At 37.8% G+C, this 23663-nt stretch overlaps 1 protein-coding gene across 8 annotated transcripts in view; it reads right to left on the bottom strand.

The window, feature by feature from the left end:
- PDLIM5 (PDZ and LIM domain 5) overlaps positions 1-23663 on the bottom strand; it is a 214671-nt gene that overhangs the window by 90137 nt on the left and 100871 nt on the right. For 3 of the 8 annotated variants that reach the window (XM_043971438.1, XM_043971439.1, XM_043971442.1), the window contains exons 4-5: positions 6860-6902; positions 4146-4240 (exon numbers count right to left, since the gene is read on the bottom strand). In XM_043971438.1, coding sequence (XP_043827373.1) covers positions 4146-4240; positions 6860-6902 — 138 coding nt within the window. Of the gene's footprint in view, positions 1-4145; positions 4568-6859; positions 6903-23663 lie in introns of all 8 variants that reach the window. The other 5 variants (XM_043971440.1, XM_043971441.1, XM_043971443.1 and 2 more) reach the window with 2 other exon arrangements.

Below are 23663 nucleotides of genomic sequence, written 5' to 3'. Positions count from 1 at the left end.
TACGTATAATTCAATCCTAAGGAAAGAAGATGAAGGATGCAAGAAGAGGCATCAACAGAAGGAAGGCTTGAATGACAAGAGGAGAAAGAAGAGGAAGTGGAAGATTTAAGAAGAATGGTAACACCAAGGAAGAAGTAAAAGAAGGGAAGGGAAACTAAGGTGTTAGCTGAGAGCTAAAAGGTGAGACAAGTGACAATTCTGGAGTTTCAGTCCCCCACTAATAGTTTGCCATACAAGAAAAGAAGACAAGGACTGAAGATCTTGCTTCCAGGTAAAATGGAGAGTAGGCAATTTTCACTCAGTAGCAAACTATGTGACTGCTACCTTACTCTAAGTGGAGACAGATCTTACTTCTTAAAGCAAAGGGGAAGAAATTTGTGTGATAACTCTTTAGAGTTATCAGAGGAAATTCAGCATTTCATAAACACACACACCCACAGTTTCTTTATGAGAAATCAAAGAAGAAAGAGTCTAATGAGGCAAGGCTGGTCCCTTCCCCATACTATAAGACTAGAAGGTTCCTTTAATCACTGAATGAGTGTTGCCTCAGATGAACTGAGACCTGGGAAAGAGCCTTGCTTAAAAAGGTCACGATCTCCCACTGCATCCGGAGCCATTACAAGTCGTCCTGAGCTATATCTTGCCACTGGACTCTGACGACTCTGGAGGAGAGAGTGAGCCTCATAACTCTGCAAAACTCTGCCTTACTCAAATGCAATTCACTTGCAAGTCAAGACATCACCCTCCTGATATCATTGGTCATCTCTGAGAAAAGACCAACAACAACAAGGTTAGAGCGTTGAAGACTACCAGACAGAAGAGAAAGAAAAGAACAAGGGCAACTAAAGACTTGGAGCTAAGAAATGAATTTTAAATCCTTCCCTAAGAGAAAAGAGACTGATGTAAAAAGCAGCTGCTTGTTGTCCAAAGAAGGACAGAGAAGATCCAAATGAGGTAGGATGTCACTTAGGAAGAATAAGAAGAAAAGCTGAGCAGGGGTGGTTGCTAAGCTTCCCACTGGGGGTTACTGAGGTAGTTATGGGTCTGCTCTATTGTCCTCCCAGATACTTATCCAAGATGGGGAAAAGAAGCTCCCAATATATGTCACAACACTTCTGGTGAAGCACAGAGGCTAAAATGGTATTTCCAAAAGAAACCTAAGAAGTATTGCCAAAGATTTCACTGATAAGCTAGAAAATACAGCAGAAAGCAACCAGAATAATGAAAAGGAAGGCCTTATGAAAAATGGGTGAAGAAATGGGAAGATTAGGGGGCAGCTAGATGGCACAGTGGATAGAGCACAGGCCCTGGATTCAGGAGTACCTGAGTTCAAATCCGGCCTCAGACACTTAACACTTACTAGCTGTGTGACCCTGGGCAAGTCACTTAACCCCAATTGCCTCACCAAAAAAAGAAAGAAAGAAAGAAATGGGAAGATTAGATCAGAGAAGAGGTATTAAACTTGCCCTATTTGGCTCCAAGGTCAGAACTAGTAGCAATGGGTCAGAGTAGGAAGGAGGTAAATATAATCTTGAGCTAAGAGCTATGAAAAGTGGAATGAGATGCTTCAAGAAGTAGGGGATTTTGTTTGTCATTAGTCTTCAGTTATTTCAGTCATGTCCAACTCTTCTTTTTCTAGCTCATTTTACAGATGAGGAAAGTGAGGCAAATAGGGTTAAGCGACTTTCTCAGGGTCACACAGCTAATAAGTGTCTGAGGCCAGATTTGAACTCAGGTCATCCTGATTCAAGGTCTGGCACTCTATCCATAGCACCACCTAGCTGCTCAAGACTTCAAACAAAAGCTGTATGATCTCTTCTCAAGTATGCCATGGAGGAAATTCTTTTAGGCATTAATCTGGATGACTCCCCAAACCTCTCTAATTCTGAAATTCTTTGATACTTTTTTTTAAGTGAGGCAATTGGGGTTAAGTGACTTGCCCAGGGTCACACAGCTAGTAAGTATTAAGTGTCTGAGGCCGGATTTGAACTCAGGTCCTCCTGACTCCAGGGCCGGTGCTCTATGCACTGTGCCATCTAGCTGCCCCAATACTTTTTTTAAAAGAGTATTTTCTTGGGTTGCTACTGGGTTAAATTGTTTTCTAAATCTCAATTTTGGATGATCTCAAGCATGAAATGAAAACACATATTTCTTAGGACACTAGTTGTCATCAAATTAAACACACATAAACACACACACACACAGAGACACTGTACAAAACCAGATCTATACACAGTAGCAAGTCAATTAGACCACCTGCTTTTTTCCTTTTTCTAAGATGCATGGAATATTGCCATCTTCTGTTTCAGTGCCCAAACGTTGTCATGACAGCAGTGCAATATGAAACAAAGCATCTTCATTATGTGAATTAGCATGCAGAAGAGATCATTTCAATAGAAAGAACTGAGCTTTATCATTGCTTTCATTGTACTGTCTCTAAAATTGGCATTTTTAAGGCTGTCATGTGCACTTCTTGTATTTTTCCCTTTCTCCACTCAGTTCCACATTCCTGCAATGGATCTCATCAAAATTATTTTACAAAGTCTGTTGTTTTTTTTTTTTTTAAGTGAGGCAATTGGGGTTAAGTGACTTGCCCAGGGTCACACAGCTAGTAAATGTTAAGTGTCTGAGGCCGGATTTGAACTCAGGTACTCCTGAATCCAGGGCCTGTGCTCTATCCACTGCGCCACCTAGCTGCCCCCACAAAGTCTGTTTTGACCTCTGGAGAGTAAAATGACCTTTTCTCCAGCAACAGAGAGTTCTGAAACGGAGGTGGACAATTTGAAGGCTAAGGACGCAATAAAAATTAGTTAACACTTTAAGCCAGTCCTAAAAAAAAGCATACTGTGCACTGAAAAGTCACCAAGACTTTCCAATTATTATCTTCAAATATCTGTTTTCATTTAAATGGTGATATCCCAAGAGTTCAAATTCATTCTGGAAACATCTTCACTGGAAGGCTTTTATGAAGGATGCAGAGCCAGGAAAGCAATATAAACAGTGACCAGAACCGTGTAAATGGAAAGAATGATGATAATCAGACTCAATGCTAGGAAATTATAATGACCAAGCATGGCCTGGAGGAAGAGACACAAGGATGCACTTTTGCAGCTTCACTGCAGATGTGGAAGACAACAGGGATGGAATACTCCTCAATGTGTCATGTGTGGTGCTAAAGATTTGCTGGGCTGTGTTTTCTTTCTTCCTTTTTGATAATTTCTTGTTATAGGGGAGATGGAGGAGAGGAATCAAGATATTTTTGGAAATAACGGTGATGTAAGAATAAAAGACGGCAGTAAAAAAAAAAGAAATCTTCACTGAGATCACATTTCTTTTCTTTTTTTTAACCCCCCCCCTTTTTTGGGTGGGGCAATGAGGGTTAAGTGACTTGCCCGAGGTCACACAGCCAGTAAGTGTCAAGTGTCTGAGGTCAGATTTGAACTCAGGTCCTCCTGAATCCAGGGCTGGTGCTTTATCCACTGCACCACCTAGCTGCCCTCTGTTTGTTTTTTAGAAGCATATTTTGTTTGAACAAAAAGAAAGCATAAATCTCAATTCTGAGTCTCAATGTCTTATAATGTTATCAGGTTTTTTGCCTTAACTACTGCATATATAGATTCTAGTCAAATTCAGACTTTGGGGTGGAGAAGGGCTATTCTTCCTTAAAGCCCTGACCACAAATTTCTCATTTCCCCTTCAATTCCAAATAATATGTACCAGCAAGGTAGCAACTGTAAGCCACTGAATATTCCTTCTTGGTGACCACCTGAAAGCAGTAAGATTGGGGGATGAGGCGTGGGATTGAAAAAACCTTTCCCAGACCTGCCTTGCATTTTAAGTGCCAGCTGCTTGTATCTGAGGGGTAAAAAACCCAACAACACATTACACCTTATGTCAGGAAGCTGATAGCACACTACAATACATAATTACGATTATGTATTTTACCATAGAAATGAATGCTGTGTACACATAAACTCGTCTTTTTTAATGAAGCAAATCAAACTCATATCTCAATCTTCTTCCCTAAAAAAAAAAAAGAGCAGCTGCATTCTCTGGCTTTGGGTTTATGGTGCTTTCTTAAATTTCCTGAAAAAAAAAAAAAGGAGTCCTAGACAAGAGCGGGAAAGCACCTTTTGGCCACCTACCCATTTTGCTGTTTATTGTCAGCCTGGGATCCTCTTCTCTGCCCTTCAGCTAGCTCCTGGGCAGTGTCGCTGGCATACGGGCTCGGGGCTGCAGGCTGCCGTGGGACATTAACTGCAGGTTTAACAGGGCTCGAGGCAGGTAAAGGCTGGTCGGCGCTAGGTTTGGCATTAGCATGCAGTCCAGGTGTAGCAAATGGGGGAGGCGTGACAGCAGCCACTGGCGAAGGGGAAGCATGTGATGAAGAGGTCGCATGGGCTGGGGTGAAGGCAGATGATGGTGATGGGATAGATGTGACTTTTGGAGATGATACAACCCCAAAAGGCCGTGGTGCCTTATTGTAGGCCAAGCTGGATGTGGCAGTGACTTTGGGCACAGCGGAGGATGTAATGGGTACAGGCTTAACTACTTCTTTGGGTTCGCCCTATGTAAAATAAAAATAAGACACACAGAGAACATACCAAATACATGCAAAAGAGAACTGAAAAGAATATTCAGCTGATATTAAAAACAAGGTACAGTCATGTTAGCAGCTGAATCATCATCATCTATATGCCTTGGTGAAAAATTAACAGGGGATATAATTTAGCATGCATAATGAGGGATCCTAACATGCATAACACAGATGCAAAACCAAAATATGTACATATATTTTAATCAACTTAAAGACATTTGCAGAAGATTTAGATAATTAAGCAGAAAAACTCTTATTCTGTTTGATGGTCATCAAAATTATATAACAAATTTAAATATAATACAAAGTTTCAACTGAATAAATTCCTTTTCTAATCCCACACAAACAAAAAGGTTTTTTTTGAACCACATATACCAGTAAAGCAGGCTCTCAAATTCAATTCCATCTCTAACTTTATTTCCAATAGTAATAATAATAATAATAATAATAATAATAACAAATGTAAATATATTATATAAATATAATGAGTTCCACTGTAATCTACAATGCCATTATTAGGTAGGAGCAAGTATTATATTTCCTACTTATTTCTAATTCCTTATTTTAAAGAAAACACATTATTTCTGTTTAAATTAAAAATTTTCAAAGCCCAGTGACTTTTTTTAAAGCAAAGCAAATAGTCATTAGGCTAAAAAACAAATCTTTAAAATGGTTCATGCCACTTTTTCACTTCTCCAGCATTTAACATGTCATAAGTATATGGTAGATAATCTGCTTTCAAAAACATAATCCTGGGGCAGCTAGATGGCACAGTGGATAGAGCACCAGCCCTGGAGTCAGGAGGACCTGAGTTCAAATCCGGCCTCAGACACTTAACACTTACTAGCTGTGTGACCCTGGGCAAGTCACTTAACCCCAATTGCCTCACTAAAAAAAAAAACCCAAAAACAAAACAAAAAACCATAATCCTGCTTCCATACTTGTAGTGGCTTTCAATATGAAATTTGATATTTTTCACTTATCTAAAAAAAATCAGTTTGTTATATGCTTTAGATAAAGAAATCAAGGATTATGCTTTTCTTTATTTACAAAATTTAAAAAAATTAATATTGCATATGCTGTTAAATTCAAATGATATTTTGCTTAGTTGTTCCAAACTGATTTTTCCGTCTTTTTTATTCTTTCCTAAAAGTGAAAGCTCACTGGAAGAAGGAATATACTCAGAAATGAAGAGCATATAAAAACAAAATATGTCAATACATTTTAAAATTAAAAAATCTACATATATTTAACAGATGGGAAAAGGAACTAATTTTTTAAAGTGAAATTAGTTTTCCTTCTTGGAAAATTTTTGTTTTAAAAACATCACTTTCAGTTTTTTTGTTTTGTTTTTTTTGTTGGGCAATGGGGGTTAAGTGACTTGCTCAAGGTCACACAGCTAGTAAGTATCAAGTATCTGAGGCCAGATTTGAACTCAGGAACTCCTGAATCCAGGGCTGGTGCTTTATCCACTGCGCCACCTAGCTGCCCCAAAACAATCACTTTCTAAAGCAAGTCTAAAGTGAGAAAAACAAGCTCTACAGTAGTAGCTGGGGAGAAGGGGTCCTTAACCTATGATTTCACTGGTATAGGGAATTATCTTGCATCCCAGTAGAATAGCACCACCCTCTCTGCAACTTAAGAGTCTTAGAGGACTGGCCTGGGGCCACGGAAAAGTAAGTGACTTGTGCCAGTATGTGTCAGAGGTGAAGCAGTGCTATACCATGCTGCTTCTATATGCAATATATTTCTCTTAAAGAATAAAAGATGATGCTGTATGATTGCGTCTGACACCAAGAGGATAAAAAAGAGCAATGAGTAACTCCTACTCAGCCAAACCAAATTATAATGTAGGAATGCAGGGGAAATGTAACAAGTTGAGTCTTGTAAGTGAATAGAGAGATGTCTTTGAATCTGGGCTTGGTGGAAATCATTTTTTAGGACACAAAGTTGCCACCAAATGACTCTTGTGTCGATAATTTGGATGGGCGGTCATTATTGTCACCTTTACTTGTACATGCTTTCTGAAGAGGGTAAGATCATGAATTCTTTAAAAACCAATCTCACAATAAAGAAAGATGGTAACTGGGTATATTAAAAACAACAATGACAACAAACCCTCTGAGTAAAGGAAGTTTAGGGGAAACTAAAATGAGAGAACAACTTGGACATTGGGGTTAACTGGGAAAGTATATGAAAACTGACTTGCCCAATAGAGGTCATTAAATGTTACACATATCTATTTTTTCATTAAAAACTTACCTTCTGAACTGAAACAGGTTCAGGCTTCGTTGTAGTAGATGCTCTGGAAGAAAAACAAGGAAATTATTTCATAAACTACTATATTTCTTCCTTTATGAAACAACCCAGAATAAAATGCAGTTATCCCTTCCACATCTCAGACTTGCCCCATCACAGGTTTGATATATCATGGGTTGGCATGAGAAGTTAAAAGGGAATTTTGGAGGGGAGTTTTGCAGAAGCCACAGATGACAAAGAAAAAGTTTGGAAACTCAGGAATGAATACAACCTCTGTTTTGTATTAATATCGACACAAATTTTACAATGAGGTATCATCAACACTCCATAAAAGAAAAAGGAAAAAAATCAGACTTCTCTGGTATGAAGGGAGGGCCAAAAAAATTGCAGATTTTCCAGATCACAGGGGCCCACACCCTTAACCCCTAGGATGAGTAAGGGATAACTATTCAATCTGTGGTTCTGAACATCTCCCTCCCTTCCTTGCAAAGATAAGGGAATAAAGTGTAGAATGCTGCATATACTGTCAGATTTGGGGGATGTTTGGTTTAGTTTTATGGAACTGCTTTCCCTGTGCCCTTTTTAAAAATTCTCTGTTCAAACAGATGGTTCACTGGGGGAAGAAATATAATCAGAAGTGAATAAAATATTTTTTAAAATAAATAAAAATTTGAAAATAAAATAAATGTTTGCTTAATTGAACTGACATTAATTTATCTTATCAATAGGTGTTGGCTCCAATTCTTGACTCCTTCAATCAAGTAGTAACACCAGGCACAGTATTTCTTGCTAACACCTTATCTCAAGTTCTCCTCCATCTGTCTCAGATAAAGCAGAGTGTTTACCTAGTTCCCTATTTTGAAGGGATTTTAGAATGCATTCCCTTGAAAACTCAGATGCTGGCAGCACCTTTAGTCACTGTATCTTCAACCTAGCAATAAATTTATTGTATTCTCAATCAGTTTTCATTTAACTTTGATTTTTACAATTAATCACTGGATTACTGTAGCCAATGTGTGCATTTGCTTTGTAAATTTTATATCTTAAAAGATTACCTCCGAGGAATTTTTCAGCTAGGCACATTTATTTCCTCCTTCTAGCCAGGTTCCAAGTTGCCTCTCTATAGATTCAAATGATGTATGTGTTGTGGAAACAAAAGCTAACCTTAAATATGAAAGGGAGAAAAACAAGACTAGGAGAGTACATGTGCAGACAGGGCCACTGTCCATGCAATGTCCAAAGTCCAAAAGAAACTATTTTGGTATCATTGGCTGCAACTCACCTCTATTACTTTGGATTACTTATTAGTTACAGTATGTTATTCAAATGAGGCCACTAAAATCACTTAAAGAAGTTATTTACCCAATTTTAGTTGGAAATGTGATGCAAGTCCTGTTTTAATGAGAATGATCTTCTTAGCATCTGATAATGACTGAAGGCAAGATTCTGCATGCCATATTCAAGAAATGTCAGAATGACTAAATTTTAAATGATCAGTGGCTTCAAACAAGAGACTGAGATATTCTATCTTACATGCATGATGGCTAACAAACCTAATGTGCCCTTTCACTTGGGTCTTTCAGAGTTTCACTGAACAATGAACTCTGAAAGATTCCCAGCAGGGACTTACATTTTTCAATGACAGCTAATTAGTCAGGTTAGGGCAGGGCAGGCACCAACTGAACAGTTGGCTAAGCCGAAAGTGGCCATAATAGATGTTAAACTAACATTCTGTTACTGCAATACAAACTCACCCTCCGTAAAATGGCGTAACTTTCCATGTTTACTATTTGAAAGCCAACTTTTTTTGGTAACCTTCTGAGTTTATTGCAACAAGTAAAGAAAACAAATTGAGACAGAGAACAGTGGAATCTTCCTTTCGGTGAAATTTCACAATTAGATATAAGAACAAAATCATCTACCCATTGAAACTAGCAAAGAGATGGCTGAGAATATGCTACAGCAGAGATCATAAACTTGTTTTAAAAAACTGATGCTTAAATATCTATATAACTTAGTAAAATGTAAGAACAAATGTATTTTTCAATCTTTATCCAAGTACTCAAGCTAAAAAATAAAGCATGTAACACTTAATGGCAAATATGATACACACACACACACACACACATAGAGAGAGAGAGAGAGATTTGCCAGAGAGCCACACACAGATATGTGTGGATAAGATGCCTATATCTATATCTTAATCCCCAAATTGGGTTCCTTCTGAAAAACCGAGAATCAGAGATAATGAATTATAAATATAAAAAAGCAGCAGAAAACGGACTGAACATAGAGTTGATAGACCTGAGTTCAAATTAGGCATTACCATTCCCTACTTATATAATAAGGGGGTTGGATGTGATGACTTTGAAAGACCCTGGCACATCCAGAGTTACTGTATCATCTCATGGCCCTCTCTGAGATCCTCATGCAGAACAAAGATAAAAATTATACTAAACAAGTAAATGAAAATGATAATGATTTCACCTATAGCCATTTTTAACGAATAACTGGAAAGCAGATGTATTCTGTTTCTATTTCAAATGTGATTATTGAAGATATCCACAGACTCTTAAAGTTTAAAAGATAGAAGTAATCTAGAGCCAACTCTTATTCTGTACAGAAATTGCTCCCTGTGACATCCCTGAGGGATGGCTTGGACATTCAGGTCTCAGACCATTCCCAAAGATGTTGATAACTCCACATGGCAATATGGTACACTTCTGATCAACTCTGATTGTAAAACGTTCTTCCTTATACAGAGACAAAGTCAACCTCACTGGAATCTGCCTTTGAGTCCTAATTCTTACTTCAGAAAACACAGAGAATATCTTAAACCCTCTTCCAAATGATAGTCTATCAAATAAATACTTTAAGATAGTTGGGTTAAAAACCAAACCCACCCACCATAATTTACAGTAGTCCTATACAGAGGCAATGTGGCTTACTTGCTGTTTCTTTCCACACTGGTTTCCTTCATCTTTTTTTTTTTTTTTTTTGCGGGGCAATGGGGGTTAAGTGACTTGCCCAGGGTCACACAGCTAGTAAGTGTCAAGTGTCTGAGGCCGGATTTGAACTCAGGTACTCCTGAATCCAGGGCCAGTGCTTTATCCACTGCGCTGCCTAGCTGCCCCTCCTTCATCTTTTAAATGAAAATGGTAAAAGCATTACCAACTGTCAGGATCGATTGGAATGCTGTATTTAAAGCTCTTTACCAACCTTAAAATGCTAAATTATCAGCTATTAATACTTCAAAAGATGAGTGTCTTACAGACAGACACTCATGACATCTTAAATCTTACTGAGTCTTTCCCTCAATATCAGAGGCTCATGGACTATGACAGTACATATAATGTACTTGCTATCACCATCAGCTCTGGAACCATTGGCCATGCTTGTCTGATTGGGTGAGGTCAGCCACCACAATCACACATGGCCCACTCTCTCTGGAGAATCCCAGACAATAGTCTCCCCATCTCACCATCCATTCCTTAACCCACCCCACCCCACCCCACTTAACCCTGACTTTTACCTCTTCCTCTAAAAGAAGTAATCAAAACATAACTATTGCTTCTGGAAGCAGCTGCCTCCTCTTTATGGCTTCATTCACCACCCCGTGACGTGCCAAACCAAACTACCTTTCTCTGGTCACCACTCACTTCTACTTATATGCGGTTTCTCCTCACTAGGAGGTAAGACCTTTAGGGGGAGTGACTGTTTCACTATTGTATTTGAATCCCCAGGGCTTAACCTATACCAAATGCTTGATAAATGTTTTTCATCCATTTATTAAATCAAACTTGAGTGATATAAAAATCATAATATTAAATGATTAACCAGGCTTTACTCAGTTTAAAAATAGATATTTATTTTAAGAGAGATCTTCTGTGAATTAAAACAAATGCTTATTTAATCAAGTCTGGGGTTGGTCTGAATTAAGGAAAGTACAAAAAAAAAATTTTTTTTTTTTTAGTAAGGCAATTGGGGTTAAGTGACTTGCCCAGGGTCACACAGCTAGTAAGTGTTAAGTATCTGAGGCCGGATTTAAACTCAGGTCCTCCTGACTCCAGGGCTGGTGTTCTATCCACTGCGCCATCTAGCTGCCCCGTACAAAAATTTTTAAAGAATATTTTCTTTGATTTATCGTTGTTTCCTTCATTTACTTATTCAATAAGAATTTTTAAAGCGCCTACTATGTGCTGGGAAATGTGAAGGGACAGAAAGACAAAAAAAAAAAAAAAGACCCCTTACAAAATTAAATATTTACAAAGTAGTTTCTGGGGTAATGCCACTAGCCTCTGGGGGAACAAGCAGAGGTTTCCTGTAGGAAGTGATATTTGTGCTGGACTTCAAAGAAAGCTGGGGGTTCTAATAGGTGGAAGTGAGGAGGAAGTGCATTCCAGGCATGGAGGCCAGCCAATGCAAAAGTCTGGAGATAGGAGATGAAATGTATGCACACAGAACAGAAAACCGAAATGAACTAAGCATGAAGAGTAATTTGCAAAAATAACAGATAAGAGTCTAGAGTTGGATTATTAAGGGTTTCAAAAGCCAAACAAGAATAAACATAACTCTGTAATAAATAGAAATATTTCACGACTATATTCGCTAAGAAAAATCCCTAGTATATGAACATAAAAGAATTATCATTTCCAAGAATCAAAGGTTAAGTGGGAAATGTAAGAAAGATAAAATTATTTCTTCAAAAAAAAAAAAAGATTTGTTTGGCATTTGTCCAAGGAATGTTACTTTATCTTATGAAAATCAAATGGAAAGCCACTGGTAGTTTAAACATTAAAAAAACACGCCTATTTTAAAAAACCAAGTCGAATTGCATTTATATACAAGTGAACAACTGAAAAGTGTATCGCTCCCTTTCTGCTGTGCTGTTCCTCACAAGTAATTTTTTTCAGTGTGTGCATTTCAAAGTAGCTAATGTCCTAGAAATGGCTCCGAGCCATGGGCTTAACAATTTGCTTATTGTTCTCCTTTTCCTTCATGTAAAACCAGTGGGCTTGAGCTAGTTATCATGTTGAGATACTCAGTGCCTTAGCCCAATACTATCCCAAGCACACATAATTAAAAGAACAAAGCTGTCTGTGTGACTGGGGTGTGTTATTCTGAAAGGTGATTGACTTTATAAGAGTCAGAGCCAAAATAAAAAGTCTTGGTACTTTCCAACTAGCCTTACTTGCATCACCCATCTTAGATAATTTTAGAAGTGAAAGGAATCTTAAAGATCATCGAATACAAACCCTCTTTGCAGACTAGAAACCTGGGGGTGAATTCACGGGTAAAAGGTGAAAAAGAACATAAAACAGAAGTAAGAATCTTATCTGCAGTGGCCTATGATTCTTCCAGATTTGAGTACAAATTTTGGAATAATTGCCTAATCGCTGCAACAAGGATGTGATACGAAAATGCTGGAGAGCAGTGTGTCTCTATCCTGGTAATTAGGAGACAATTAAACTGTCACATTTTAAAACTAATATATGCCGTCTTTTAATAGTGGAATTGAAATTTGGCATCATTAAAACAAGTGCTCGTGCCAACGATTTTATAGAGTTTTCAGTATGGAAACTTATACCCTAATTCAGTATTTTCACAAATGAAATTTCTTTAGTTTAGCAGAAATTTAATAACTATGCATGGGCCCCAGTGAATGAAAGAAGAACTTCAAGCCCTAATTAGATAATAAAAACTATTCACGTTATTCACTGTGGCTTATTCTCTCATTCACACACACCTATAATATACGTCAACAATCATTCATAAAGCCGAAAGACTCTGGCTCCCCCTCTGTAGAGAGGCTCCATATTACAGTTTCCCACAGAACATTCACTTCTGGGACTAGTGACCTCAGGCCCCATAAACACCAGGGTACAACATTAATCACTTTAATTGCAAAGTTGTCAATTTGCAACAACAAAGCAACTCCAAGGGAGGGTAAAAGAGAAGCACAGTGAACAGAGGATTTGGTTTTAAAGCATCTTCATGAGATCTCTTCTTAAAGAAAATTTTGAATGTGTCTTATAATGTTACATTTCAAATCACTGAACATGTGCACAGATTACATACTATATTTCTTATTTATAAATGACATCTTGGAAAAACGCTGCTTTGTTTTCAGATATTTAGAAAGCTAAAGAGTGATAAGGCCTTTCTAATATTAACAAACAATAAAAGAAGCATGGCTTGATGCCAAGTATACTGGGCTTGGAGTGAGATCTCAGTTGGAATCCTGAACTGACACTTGACTACCTATGTGACCTTAGGCAAGACAATAAACCCATTAGCACCTCAGTTTTGTCATCTGTAAAATAAGGGGGTTAAATTCAAAAGTTCTTTTTCTGTTCTCAATCTATGATTCCATGATAGGAAAATTCATTTCTGATGACCATAATTGGCTGATGGGCAGTCAGTCAGTCAATAAGCACTTAATGGGTACTATGTGTTGGGCACTGTGCTAAGTAAGCAGGGGGAATATAAATACAAGCAAAAACAAAAAACAAAAAAACAGTCCCTGCACTTAAAGGGGCTAACACTTTAATGGAGAAGTCAGCACATAAAAGGAATCTGAAAGGGGCTTGAGGGAGGCATGATGCAGAAATGGAGAAGGGGTACAGCCTGCTGGGAAATGAAGAGATCTGGGCATCTTCCTTAAATGGTGGAGAAATTATGGTGGAGGAGTGTGGTATGGGAAATGTGACTGTGGTGGGAAATGATGGCTGAGAAGCATTTCTTAATTCAGAGAAAAGAAGGAAGATTAGAAGGGATTAGCAGGCCAGTTTTGAAAATAATGTGCAGAATTTATTTGTATTTTTGAAAGCTCTATAAAGTATATATTAATCATTTCATATACAACCTTGTTCCTTTTTTGGTGTTTAAATTCAGGGTTTTGTTTGTTTGTTTGTTTGAAGCAATTAACCACTTTGGAATCTTGCCCAAAAGGTAAATCTTAGGTGAGGAATAGGATTTTCTTCAGGTAACCTCCCTGAACTGGCATTGCCATCTTCCTTAAGTGAGAATGGGTCCACTAAAACAGAGATAACCCTGATGATTTAATTCATTGTGTCCAAGGATTATTTTATCCTTGTGGAATCATGCTCCTTTTCTCCATAATATGAGTCTTGATATCTATCAGTAGTGTTTTATATGGAAAAAAATTCACCAATTTGACAGTAATATAATCTGAATTATTGTCAATAATCTAGGTTACATTAACTGAACATTTTTACTTATAGCTTAATCTTTTAACCAATATTCTTAAATCTAAGAGAAATTTTACTTAGGACCTTCTTCTTTCTTTATCAGTGCTAACATATATGCACCAAATGGCATAGCATTCTAATTTTTGAAGAAAAAGGTAAATGAATTACAGGAGGAAACAGTAAAATTATACAAGTGGGGGAACCTCAATTTACCCCTCTCAGACCTAAATAAATCTAACCATAAAATAAATAAGAGGGGCGGCTAGGTGGTGCAGTGGATAGAGCACCGGCCCTGGAGTCAGGAGTACCTGAGTTCAAAACCGGCCTCAGACACTTAACCCTTACTAGCTGTGTGACTCTGGGCAAGTCACTTAACCCCAATTGCCTCACTAAAAGAAAAATAAATAAATAAATAAGAAAGGAGTTAAAGAATAAGATATGATAGCCCCTGGAGAATACTGAATTCCCTATTTCTCAGCTGTGTGTGACACCTTCATAAAAGCTGACTATGTATTAATAGCATAAAAACCTTAAACTGCAGAAAAGGAGAAATATTAAACGCACTTTTCTTGGGCCAAAATTCAATAAAAAATACATTTTAAAAGAGCCTTTGGAACATAGATTAGAGATTAATTAGAAACTAAATAATCTAATCCTACTGAATGAATGAGGGCTTACATGTATCCTCTACCCATATAAGAATAGAAACAGTTTAACCTTGTTTAGCCCCTTATAATTTTCCCCTCATGTTTACCTTTTTATGTTTCTGAATCATGTGCTTAGACGTCAAATTTTCTATTTAGCTCTGGTCTTTTTATCAGGAATGCTTAAGAAACTTCTATTTCACTAAATATCCATTTTTTATGCTCCGTTTTGCTAGATGAGTTATTCTTGGCTATAATCCTAGATCCTTTGCTTTCACAAATATCATATTCACTCCTTACCCCCACCCCTGGTCATCATATTAGCTTTTTATGGTCAGGTATCTTTTATGTTTGTTTATTCTTCCAACCTATTTCTTAACTTTGGACTTTATGTTAGTGTTGGGATCTACTCACTTCTAGTAGGGGGAATGTCTGGCACAACTCAAATTAGAGGAATGAGAGTTTTGGGGGAGATATCTGTTCACTGCCCTCCTTGTCTGAGCTCTACAAGTTCCTCACCCAGGTTTGGGTCTTTTGGATTGTGTGCAATTGAATTTCAGTATGCTGCTGCTGGATTTTTTTCTTGGCTTTCCTGATCAGAATTTGGTCTGGTGCACTTTCTAGGTTGTTGTGGAGGAGGTATATTAGATGAGCTGGGCAAATGTTGACCCTGACCCCAACATGTGGATTCCACCTCCTTAAGATTTACTTTCAATTTGTATTTCAAAAGGAAAAGAAGCAGCAAGACACAGAACTAGAGAGTAAATCCCAGACTAAGCAATCAAAGAACATTTACTGTGGCCCAGGCATTAGGGATATAATGAAAAATGCAACAACCCCAACCTTCAAATTAACATTCTGTGGGGATCTGGGTTCAAATCCCTTACTACATGACCGTGGGAAAGTGCTTCCAAACAATTTTCTAGGATAGTGCTTCTTAAACATTTCCCACTCGTGACCCTTTTCACCTACAGGTATATAAAGTAGGTATATATAACCTTTTACTGTTGCCAAATTTTTTGTGACACCCCCCACACACACACATTCAGTGATCCACAGTTTAAGAAGCTTTGCAAGGTTTATGCTGATAAGATTGGTATGAGTCTCTTCACTGGGAGCTTCCTATACCAGTGGAATTATAAGTCTAGTCCAAAAAATCAAAAATCAATAGAGCATATAATACTCAATAGCAAAATTCCTGAATTCAGTTCAATTCAGTTAATGTCAATTTAATTCAACAAATGTTTATTGTTCATGGCACTGTGCTAGAAGTTGCAAATACAATTTATCCATAAGGAAACAAGTCACTTAGAAGAAAAATCACAAGTAAATTGCATGTATCTTCTGTTAAAGCTAAAATTCTAGCTAGTCTGTCTAAAATATCTAATGAGTGGTTGCCAATAAATCATAAGCTTTAGCAACAGTTAGGCTTTTAAGCATTTATTAAGAAGAATAAGAATTTGGTAAAGAGAGAGAAAGGCCTACGTTCATCTATCTATTAAAGGGAGAGCACATTTCTAGCTCTGCTCTCCGCCAGAGTCCACAGGAAACAGAGCGAGAGTCAGAACGCCAGGCTCCCCCTTCTTCCTCCCACTAGCAAACGTCACTTCCTGACACCAAAGAAAAGACTCCTGGTCTTGCCCTCAAAGACCTTCACCTCATGGGCAGAGCTCTTCTACAGGAAGTCTCTCCAGTAGGTGGCGCCATTCCAATCGTTACACTTCCAAACCCCAACACAAAGGAAAAAAAGCAATTTTGATGCCCTATTTATAACAGTCCACTGAAAGGGCAACTAGGTGGTGCAGTGGATAAAGCACCGGCCCTGGATTCAGGAGGACCCGAGTTCAAATCTGACCTCAGACACTTACTAGCAGTGTGACCCTGGGCAAGTCACTTAACCCTCATTACCCCGCTCCCCCCCAACAACAACAACAACAACAACAACAACAATAACCTATATATATATGTATATATATATATACACATATATATATATATATATACATATATATATGTATACAGTCCACTGGATGGCTAAAAATTTTAAAGTAAAAATCAGATATTCTTCCAAAAGCACAAAAATAGAAAGAGGTCAACTCTAAGATAACCAGAACCCAAAATACATATAATAGAGTCATGGAAGAATAAGAATCAATAAAGCTCCATTCCACTCAGTGTAAAAGAAAAAGCCCTTTCTTAACAAAGATTAATCATGGGTGTACTTCAAACTCTGGTTTGGGGATCTTTCAGAGAAGTTTGTTAGTTGTGCCCTATCCTAGAATCATGAAATTAGACAGGACTTCAGAACTCACTTGTAATCTGTACCTGAGTAGCAATACCCCTCTACAACAACCCAGATAAGGTGGAGGTTGTTTTACACACACACACACACACACACACACACACACACACACACACAGTTTGAATTCATCCTCAGACACAAGTTGTGTGATATCGGGCAAGTAATTTAACCATTTCCTGACTCAGTTTCCTCATGTGTAAAATAGGAATAATAATATCACCTAACTCCCAGAGTTGATGTGAGGGCCAAATGAGACAATGTTTGTAGAGTTTATTTAGTTCAGTCCCTGGTACATAGTAAGTACTTAACAAATGCTTCCTTCTTTCTTTTCTTTCTTTCTCTTTTTACCTAGGCTAAAAACAAAACAAAACAAAACCCTTCAATAAATAGAGCAGGGGGGCAGCTACGTAGCACAGTGGATAGAGCACCGGCCCGGGAGTCAGGAGGACCTGAGTTCAAATCTGACCTCAGACACTTAACACTTACTAGCTGTGTGACCCTGGGCAAGTCACTTAACCCCAATTGCCTCAGCAATCAATCAATCAATAAATAGAGCAGGACCTATAATTAACAGATAAATGTCATGATCCACTATGTTATGGAAGAACAAACAAGAGGGAAATCGATAGCTGGTTATATTTTTCTATTTCACTTTATTGGCTCTTTCCCACTATGAAAATCTCACTGGTTCTTCATTCATATTGGAATAATTAGTAAAATGGAGATCATTATTCCAAATATGTCTCTTTAAATGAAGAGGCTCATAGGTTTTTACAGAGCTGTCCCCTGGTCCATGAACCAGTGTAAGCTTAAGGCCCACATGCTTCATGGAAAACTTTGAAAGAGGCTGGGTTGAGGAAAAAGGGGTAAATAGTCTGCAAGATCTATGTCTCTCCTATTCCTATCTATTTTCTGTCATCTATTTCTTCTCCTTCTACCTACTCTCCACTATGCCTCAAATATAAACACCAATGGAACAAGCTTTGGGGCCAAAAAGAGAGGAGATAACTTCTTGAAAAATACTCAGGCACATAGAAAAGGATGGAGTAAATGGATATAGTATGAAGGATACACAAGTCGATGTTGAAAATGGCAGGAAGGTGGGTGTCATGGGAGACTGATGTAGATTTCTTTCTAGTATAAACAATATTATGTTTTGTAGCTTTATTAGAGCAAAAATAAAAAATAATTAATTGGGACAATCAAGCAAGAATCTTGATGGCTAACACAAGATTTTACTCATTTAACTTAATAAGCAAGGATCTGTTCCCTTTCCTTGTACAAGAGTTCATAGTTATGCGTTGAAAGGTTGTGAAAATGAGTTGCCGTGTTAGACTCTAAACAGAGACAACTACAAAATATCTCCTAGGTACTTATAGAATGCCTGGTAATTGTTAAAGAGTGTTTTCTTTTTGTAAATCAGTAACAGGAGATCTGTCTTCTTCCCTCTTCTCTCCCCAAACCCAACATCTGTTACCATGACACTGTTTAAATGAAAAATGTGTTGATGTTCTCATTTCAGCAATTTCCCTAAAAAAAAAAAAAATATTGATGGAAATTTTTTAGCTACCTAAGCAGGCAAATTAAAAATGTAAGGCTCCATGAAAGCCACTGATTACCTAATACTTCTTGTAGACCATCCCCCCTAATAATTCTTTTAGACCATCCCTTTCATATAAGGAATTCATGTTAAAGTTAAAGGCAAAGATAAAAGCTATGAATAAAATGTGTTAAAAATGTTTTTTTAAAAGATAAAGGCTGGGGGCGGCTAGGTGGCACAGTGGATAAAGCACCGGCCCTGGATTCAGGAGTACCTGAGTTCAAATCCGGCCTCAGATACTTGACACTTACTAGCTGTGTGACCCTGGGCAAGTCACTTAACCCCCATTGCCCCACAAAAAAAAAAAAAAAAGATAAAGGCCTCTTTAAAAACACCAACATTCTATCAGTATTGTTGTATGACTGTGAGTCATGAAATATCATAATCTCCAAAGAATTAAAAATAATTAACACTCAAAAGCAATGGGGAGGCATATGGTGGGAGTGAACAGAGTTTAACAGAATGAATAATGGCCTATAAAGAAAAACAGGAATAAAAGATGTATCTGACAAAATATATGATAGAAAAAGTAGGTGGGCAAGAGTGAGACACACCTAATGGACCTTCCATTGTACTCTACTGCTATACTTCTGATGTCAAAAGAATGTAAGGACATACTGGCTGGAGCCCCAGTGGTGAACTCAGAAGACATGGACAAGGGCAATAAACAGATGGGCAGAAATGGGGGGGGGGGGTGAGGGGACTACACTCTGCATCATTGGAGGGAGCATTCATATCGATGAGAACAGAGATCTATTTTAATATCTGAAATATTTCAATGTCTAGTCTAAATAGTTTATATAATAAAATAAACTTTTTCTCCCTAAAATGAATATTTTTAGTAATTTTATAAAATTTGAGGACACAGGCATTCCAACTTTCAACATAACTTTCCTAGGAAAAGTGCATTTCACTTTGTGGGAATGCATGAAATAGAAACTTTCATTCTTTAAATTCTTAGTTTCTTTATTTTCCATTTATTTCACCCTGAAGGAATCATTTAAAATCTGCAAATAGCCATTTAAAGTCCTGGAGTTTGTGAACAGATATGACTTCTTTAGTACAAAAAGAACAAGTCTATGTTCCCAAATCAGTAACAATTCTCAACTTATAACATGACTCAGCTTCTCCGACAGGGGGAGAGGAAGGGGTTTGGAAAGAAAAGGAGGAAATGAAGTACCACCATTATCAACAAAAAGGGGAAAAGGGGGAAGAGAATGTCAATTTTCTAGCATTTACTCAAATTTTTAAATTTCTTACATGAACTTATTATGACTAATTGTATATGAATGCCATATGGAAAATGGCTACTACCCATACAGCAATCTTTTAGCACCTAGATAATAAGTATTATCATCAAAAGGTATGGTGTTTAGTGGAAAACATTGATAGCTATAATATTTGTGACTAATAATAATTTTATGGTTTTATTAAATTCTGCAAAACTGCAATGAACCCATGACTCAGCTGGTGTGGACACTCATAATATAAATTGAAATGCCTCCACATTTTGGCTGATTATCATGAGCTCCTGTGGCCAAAAATATTTCTAACCCAAAGGCCAACCTTCTCTGAAGTTGGCTAGGCATCCCAGATACCAAATACATAATCCTTTACCAGATCCATATGCAACCTTGAGTCATATCCGCTTCATTTAGAAACAGAGCAGGACAATAGGAAAGTATGTGAAGAAATACTCTTTTCAAATATTAACAATGTCTCTACAAAGGAAACACTTATGGCGCAATAAACTTTTCATCCATTCAGGCCTCAGTTGTGCCTGTGTATATGTCCCTGAAACTGAGCAAGGGGGCCGAATTAACAAGAAGCATCACCCCAGAGCGAAACAAGGCAAGAGCAGAAGGAGAAGATGCACACCTCTGGAAGGTTCTTTCTAGAATCACTTTAGATCTAACCTCCAAAGTGAAGCCTTTCCTAACCCCAATGGTTTTGAGTGGTCTATCCCTCCTCACGTTGTGTTAAATTGACCTCTTTTGATGTTGTATCCTTACCCCAACCCCAGCAGAATGGAAGAACTGGGAAGAACACATCTGTCTTCCCTTCATCTTTGATTCCCAAGTCCATAGCACAATGCCTGGAACCTCACAAGAACTTACTAAATGCTGGCTGAATGGATTCATGGAATTAAAATGACCCAAACTTCCCCAAAGCAGTTTCAATCTTAACCAAGTCTGTACTTTCTGCATTCTGATTGCCTAATCTTTAGCTTGTTCCTTTGGCTGGTGAACTGTTTGGCCAGCAACCAACTCATGTACTTATCTTAGCCTCTCATGGATATCTCTGCCCCAACTACATCCTGATAAAAATGGACATTTATGTAGCTCTTGAAAACTCACACAACTCTTCATTTAAGTTTCCTTTTAGGATGTTTTCAACTCAGATTGTATGAATCATAGGATTTCAGAGGTTAGAAGTTTGAGGGACTAGAAATCAACTAGTTCAACCCTTTCAATTTACAGATTTAGGCCGAGAGAAGTTAAGGTTAGGTGACTTACCTGATGTTAACACTGCAAATTCATATTCAAACCAAAGTGCTCTGATTATAAATCTACTGTTGTTCCTATAATAATACCCTGTTTTTTAAGAGTAATGATAGGGGACAGCTAGGTGGCACAGTAGCTAAAGCACCAGTCCTGGATTCAGGAGGACCTGAGTTCAAATCCTGCCTCAGACACTTGCCACTTACTAGCTGTGTGACCCTGGGCAAGTCACTTAACCCTCATTGCCCGGCAAAAAATAAATAAATAAACAAACAAATAAATAAATGGAGTGAATAAATAAATAAGTAAATGAATGAATAAATAGATGATAGATAGATAGACAGACAGATAGATAGATAAATAGATAGATAGATAGATAGATAGATAGATAGATAGATAGATAGATAGATAGATAGATAGATAGACAGACAGATAGATAAGTGAGAGTAATGATATATGAGGCCCATTTTCTTTAGGAAACTTTGACCATGACTGAAAAGTTCATTTATTATTTTCCTTAGGAATTTATTGTATTAGCGGAGTGACATTTGGCCTTTAGTAGCAAGACCCCTAAATGTATCAGCACATTTTTAAACCAAATGTTGGGCCTCAAAGACATTATATATAGCTTAGTATAAAACAATAAGACAAACATAAGAACAATAAGAAATTAATTTTCTCTCCCTTCTTTCCAAAGGTGGGGAATAAGGATGTACAACATTGTAGGGAATGTCACTTTTCCAATGTATTGCTTAGTTTTGCTGAGTTTTGTTATTATTTGTTGTAATGGACAGCTCTCTAGGAGAGGAAGAGAAAGGGTTAAATAGAAAAAATGTATGTGATGGGGAAAAAAGGGAATAAAAAAATTGTTAGAAGTTTTGAAAAAATAATTTTACCTAGCAGGGTTGACAATTCACCTCAAGTGGGAATATCATATTCTCCACCACGACAGGATTTAGGGCCAATTCAGATCGATGTTTTGGTCTGTTTCAAAACAACTAGTGAATCTAATTCAAAGTACCAGACCTTCCCTGGACGGTAGATCTGTGCTGAAACATGACTGGATCTGCCTTACCATCCCCATGCTTACTAATGTGCGGATTCAGTACTACCCCAATGGCCTTAGAGAATATAATCCAGTCTCAAGTTATAATCATGTAGAGAACACTTCCTGTTTACTAGGGAAGATCTGAAGCTTGGGGGGGGATACTGTCCACCGTGCCTAAACGACACCAGAAGCAGAACAGAATCATTCTGGTAGTTAGAAAAGGGAAGGGCAGGAGGCAGCACTCATCCAGATAAGTGTCAGAATTCCCCCTAGATATATATCACAGAGACCGGACAGGTTAAGGTATGTATAACTCCATTGCCCCTTTGTATGGATTTCCTCTTTGTCCTCACTTTAATCTACCTTAAATCATACTTGGAGAGATGCAAGGACTGGGACTTGTTTTTGTGGTGTCTGACTCTTTGTGTCATTCAGTGTTTTCTTGGCAAAGAGTGGTTTGCCATTTCCTTCTCCAGCTCATTTTATGGATGGGGAAACTGAGACAAACAGGGTTAAGTGGCTTGTCCAGCTAGCAAGTACTGGAGGCCGGATTTGAACTCAGGAAGATGAATCTTCCTGGTACTCTGCCCAATTCAGTGATTAAAAGTAAACTTTTGGGGACAGCTAGGTGGTGCAGTAGATCAAGCACCAGCCCGGGATTCAGGAGGACCTGAGTTCAAATCCGGCTTCAGACAATTGACACTTACTAGCTGTGTGACTCTGGGCAAGTCACTTAACCCTCACTGCCCTGCCCCCCCCAAAGTAAACTTTTTTTTTAAATGAGGCAATTGGGGTTAAGTGACTTGCCCAGGGTCACACAGCAAGTAAGTGTTAAGTGTCTAAGGCCGGATTTGAACTCAGGTACTCCTGACTCCAGGACCGGTGCTCTATCCACTGTGCCACCTAGCTGCCCCCAAAAGTAAACTTTTGAAAGGATAAGACAAAGGTGAAATGGTATCTTAAAAATAATGTTTAAATTTTTGAACAGTAACTAAAAATACTTTTTGCTGTCAACAACAACAACAAAATACTTTTCAGTGTGAGCAATGGATTGAATGTTTCATTTTTAAGGGGTTATTAACCTGGAGTCTTTGAACCTGTTTTTTAAAAATATTTTTATTTTTTATTTCAATACAGTTGATTTCCCTTGTAATCCTACATATTTTATCTTGTGTATTTAAAAAAGAGTCCGAGAAAAGGTCCATAGGCTTTAGCAGATTGACAGAGGGCTCCGTGACACAAAAAAAGGTTAAGAATTTCTGACTTAACATTTTCAAATCCAGCAATTTTAAAACGTGATTCTAAGTTTAGTTCATTTCAATACCTGGTCATAGTGGCCTTTCAAAGATACACAGATCCAAACGCAAAAGGATTCTTGGCTGCACAGACTGCATTGTGATACTCATTTTTCACATCCACCCACAAATAAATTATTCAGAGGTTTATAGTGGAATTAGTCAATGTCAATCTTTCCTAATTGGAGGAGAGGGTGAGGGAGTAA

Source organism: Dromiciops gliroides, chromosome 6 (assembly GCF_019393635.1).
Source record: "Dromiciops gliroides isolate mDroGli1 chromosome 6, mDroGli1.pri, whole genome shotgun sequence".
Lineage (NCBI taxonomy): Eukaryota > Metazoa > Chordata > Mammalia > Microbiotheria > Microbiotheriidae > Dromiciops > Dromiciops gliroides.
Note: the sequence above shows the minus strand (reverse complement) of the source record. Positions and strands in the feature narration are given on the sequence as shown.